Raw genomic sequence first — 4,415 nt, forward strand, 5'->3', positions numbered from 1 at the left:
CTCTGAGAGAGGAGGGTCGCTGTGAGTTCGAGACCAGCCTGGGCTACACAGTGAGTTCCAGGTCAGTCTCAACTACATAGTGAGACCCTGTCTCAAACAAACAAAAAGGCAGGCAGATAAAGGCTACAGGATCCCAGAGAGGGTACAGCCAAGTTGGGCTGCCTCAGGTGGAAAGGCCCTTCTCAGAGGACTCAAAAGCTGGAAAGACGCTACCATGTTAAAGGAGGGCCTCCTCCTTTAGAAGACACAGCTAGGCAGGTGCTTCTTGCATGGGGAGCCAAGTAAAGGCACTCGGTATCAGTGGGCAGGGACATGAAGGAGATGAGGGGAGGTGCTGGGCTGTTCAGAGGTGTCATGTTCTCTCCGCTTGGTGGGAGACCAGGTCTTTGGGCAGCTGAGAGGAAGGACTGGGGAGCTGCTCAGAGGCTGACAGGCAGATTAGGGACACATACCGAATACTGCGTGGGGGGCCCTGCAGGCACAAAGAAAAGAAATTCTTTCCACAGAGCATAAGTGGCTCTGGGGAGCCCAGGCTCCAACATGGACTCATTGGCACAGGCCTGAAGGTGGCAGGCAGCATCCAGAGGCATACAGAGATTGGCACCAGGACACCAGCATCCCTCTAGCATACACCTGGGGGGTGGCTCAGTCCTATTGACTGGCTCACTTCTGTTTTCTGGAGTCCCTGCAAGAAGAGAAGGGATACCAAGAGTCCTGCCTTACTGAGAGGCCAATTAGGGACGCCCTATCCACCTGATTCAATACCAGACCTAGCCGCGTATCGTCCCAGGCCCCTCACCTCCTCTGCCATAAGGCCAGCTGACTGACCCAGGGCACCCCCCATGCACCATGAGGCAGGCCCCACCTGATCTGTTCTTGGGACATAAGAGCAAGGCTCTGTAGATCCCGTATCTCTTCACCTCCAGGCTAGGGGCCAGAAGACCTGAGAACTGGGCCCACCCAAACCCCCTCGCTCCCACTGCCATTGCAGAGGCCCACCTGCCCCTCCTGAAGGCCGGTACACCTGAAGCCGTAACTGGGCAGGCTCTTCAAGCTCCTGGGTCTCAAACTCAGCTGTAGTGAGGAAGGCTTCACGGCTTGGGCTCAAGCCAGAGAACACCATGACCTGGTGGACAGAGGGCCACCTCAGTTCCAGAGAACCCACCCCAGGGCCTGGACTCCTTGGTCCCAAATAGCAGGACAGAGGAGAGCAGGGACCTTCCTGAGGCCACCACAGGCATGATTTTTGTGTCACCTGGGAGGAAAATTCAGATTAAATTCATCTGTGTGAGCCCTACTGTAGTTTTACTCCTGGTCCCTTCCTACAGTCTTTTTTTTTAATTTCATTTTTATTAGTACACGTTTATAATACACTTTTTACATTCATCACAGGGTGTTGGTACGTGTAAGAACACATCTTCATTCTTATTATGTACCCCCTACTGTGGTTTTAAAAATAATTAAAACAGTTAGCAAACCTTTTCGAGTATCCAAACTCAACCCCAAACCCACTTTTAAAAAGTCCCAACACTGCGATTAAACCTGAATACCGACTAGCCTCGCAAAAGCTCATGACATCACTGTCTTGCGACATCATCTCCCTGTACCACCACTCCTTTCCAAGCACGAGTGTGGTGCCCATGTGACCACTGACCGCTAGGGCAGTGCTGGGGCGACTTGACTGGCCCGGCAATGGAAGGGCGCCGAGCACCTGCTGTGCCACGTATTCACGTGCCATGGGTTCACCACGACTGACCCAGAGCAAGAGCTAGGAAAGCAGTAGTTCTTCCAAATAATGGGATTAGATGCTTTTCACTGCTGCCCTACATGGAGTTTCCAAGTTATCCATGCTGGTCATTAAAACTGAAACAATCTCCCCAAAGCCAAGCTGTTCCCTTTTTTGGTTGGGTGGTTTGTTAGTTTTGAGACAAGGTCTTGCTATATAGCCCAGGATGACCTCAAACTCACAGTGATCTCTGTGCCTCAGCCTCCCAAGTGCTGGGATTACAGGTGTGTACACCACCATGCCTGGCTGCCAACTTGTTTCTTTTTTTCTTTTTTTAAGAGTAGGAAAAATTTACTGAGGGAAAGCTTCTGCCTAAGAGATGGAAGGGGGACCGGAAAGTGGGTAGCCCACTGCCAACTTGTTTCTTAAAGACACACAATAGCAGGGTAAGGCAAGACCCTGGAGGGGGATGCCCTCCGGAACACAGAGGGGCCAGCCTACCTCCACGGGATGCTGGGGTGGCACGAGGCCTTCCTGTGGTGTCAGCAGAATCAGGGGCCCCTGCAGGCCCCCATCAGGCACTCCCATGAGGAAGTTCTCAGCATTCCACACGGGGCCTAGAGATGGTAATTGTGCAGTGAATGCCAGTGCCGGGCTGAAGGGAAACGGGACATCCAGGGTGGGGCAGACCTGAGACTGAGCCACCTGGCAGCTGCCCCCCCCTCCATCTGTTTCGTCTGGTACAATCTCAGCCCAAGCACAAGAGCAGGTGCTCACCAAACACCTAGCCAACACTAAGCGCTGGGAAATGTACCTCCAGGCCGCAGCTCACAGACGTAGCTATGTGGTGCTGAGCACAGGTCTGTGTTGCACTGTCCGGCAGGCCCCAGCCACACACAGTGCTCAGCCGTGGCTGGGTGTGGCTCCCCAGGCAGCCAGTTTTGACAGCTCTCCAGGTTGAAGGCCTCTCCCTGGGGTGCCAGGCCTGCCTCTGGCCCCTCCACAGCTGAGAAGCCAATCCACACATCCAGGCTCCTGTGGGCAGATGGCAGGCAGGCCAAGCACTCGGAGTGTGTTCCTCACAGCACCCTGGCAAGTGGGCTCTAGCACCGTCACTTTTATCCAGAGAGTGAAACTGAGGCTCAGATACATGACCTACCAAGCAAAGCCCATGCCACACCCATCCATGCCCACGAGGCCAGGGTGGCATGGCCGAGGGCTCCACAGAAGGCTCTGCCTCAGATGTAAGGCCGTGGGCCACCCACACTTTGCCCTGCAGGTGCAGCATTTAGGAACCCAAATGGACTCGTATCAGACCCCCAAATGAGCTGACAGCACTGCCGAGGTAGGAAGCCCTTTCTGGAGCCAGGGCTCATGGATAGATGTATGTGCTCTGGCACAGACGCATGGAGGAAACACATGGGAGGGAGGGAATTTCACTGAGCCCCAGATGACCTGCCTGGGAAAGGACCTTAGCCACTCTGAGCCTTAATTACATCTGGCACTGGGGATAAACAGGGTATGATTACCCACAGGCACAACAGGAATTGCCCACCCTTGCCCAGTACATGGACACCCAGGAAAGGGGCGTACGGCCTCACTTCCCACACCAGCCACAGTGTACTCTGGGGCCACAAACAAGGGTCTGGCCCACTCACTGGGAGGCACATGTCCCCACAAGCACCATGCTACCTATCCATGGTGTGGGTGGTATGTGACACCCCTGCCCCTCTCTAAGCGGGGAACGGGCACGGGGCACAAGAAGCAGAAAGCACAACCTCCAGGGCATCCCAGGACCAGCCCTGTCAGGAGCATCTAGAGTCCTCCCCTGCAGGGACAGGACAGATGGGAGCCTGACCCCAGCTCTCACGACGACACGTGCCACAAGTGTTTACAGGAGCTGCGCTAGCCCATGTCCACATCTGCACCTGTAGAGTTGTAGGAACAGCCATCCACGGGGCAAGACAAGATCCCTCCAACCTCCCCATCTCGACTTGGGCTCTGCCCACACCCCCATCCTGGCAACCCCACCCTTCTGTGGCCTGGGGAGAGGGGGCAGGCACCTGGTAACCTGGGAGACCAGGAAGTGCTGGATTGCAGGACTGTCCACCATGGCCAGGGCGGCCCCAGCCCAGGCCCGGCATTGCTCCTGTGCCTGCAGCCAAGGCGCCTTCTCTGCCACCAGGCGGTAGCAGTGCCCATTGCCAGGGAAGATCTCCGTGTCCGAGGGGCAGAGCGGGTGCACCACTGGGGATGATGGGCAGAGACCAGGCATCAACATGTACCCGTGACCAAAGTGTGGGCTCTCCCCCTACTCAGGACTGGTGACCTAGGGCCCAGCTATTGAGGTACCTACCTTGGACTGGCTCCTCGTCCAAGGCTAGGATGCTGTAGGTAGCCTCAAGGTCTGAGCCTCCACGGTTCCGGATACCCAACTCAAGGCTTGCATCTCTGTGCACAGAGGACGGGCACACGAGCTCCAGGGCAGCAGGTGCCACCTCTACTTTCACCTCTGTCTCCAGTGTGGCTGAGCCTGCCCCTAAGGCCAGTACTGCCATCACATGATAGTGTCCGGGCAGCACATATCGATGGGTGGCAGCAGGACCAGCCATGTCCAGCTTGGGAGAGCCATCGCCAAAGTCCCAGCATATGGTGCTGATAGGCAGGGAGGTGGTGGTGATGTGGAAGG

General features: G+C 56.0%; 2 protein-coding genes across 2 annotated transcripts in view; both read right to left on the minus strand.

Annotated features, from left to right (window-relative positions):
• Positions 1-356, minus strand: part of LOC104876226 (polycystin-1-like) — a 9,953-nt gene extending 9,597 nt beyond the window's left edge. The window contains exon 1 of the mRNA XM_033758547.1: positions 292-356. Coding sequence (XP_033614438.1) covers positions 292-356 — 65 coding nt within the window. The remainder of the gene's footprint in view (positions 1-291) is intronic.
• LOC104876140 (polycystin-1-like) lies at positions 55-4,409 on the minus strand. Its single transcript, XM_010644022.2, has 6 exons — positions 4,083-4,409; positions 3,790-3,973; positions 2,541-2,761; positions 2,228-2,343; positions 1,000-1,126; positions 55-685 (listed from the first exon to the last, which is right to left on the minus strand). Exons 1-6 carry the CDS (start codon positions 4,336-4,338, stop codon positions 420-422), a joined length of 1,170 nt encoding a protein of 389 aa, XP_010642324.1. The 5' UTR covers positions 4,339-4,409; the 3' UTR covers positions 55-419.
• Between the last annotated feature and the right edge of the window lie 6 nt (positions 4,410-4,415).

This window comes from Fukomys damarensis, unplaced genomic scaffold, assembly GCF_012274545.1.
Source record: "Fukomys damarensis isolate Sample0158 unplaced genomic scaffold, DMR_v1.0_HiC HiC_scaffold_34, whole genome shotgun sequence".
NCBI lineage: Eukaryota > Metazoa > Chordata > Mammalia > Rodentia > Bathyergidae > Fukomys > Fukomys damarensis.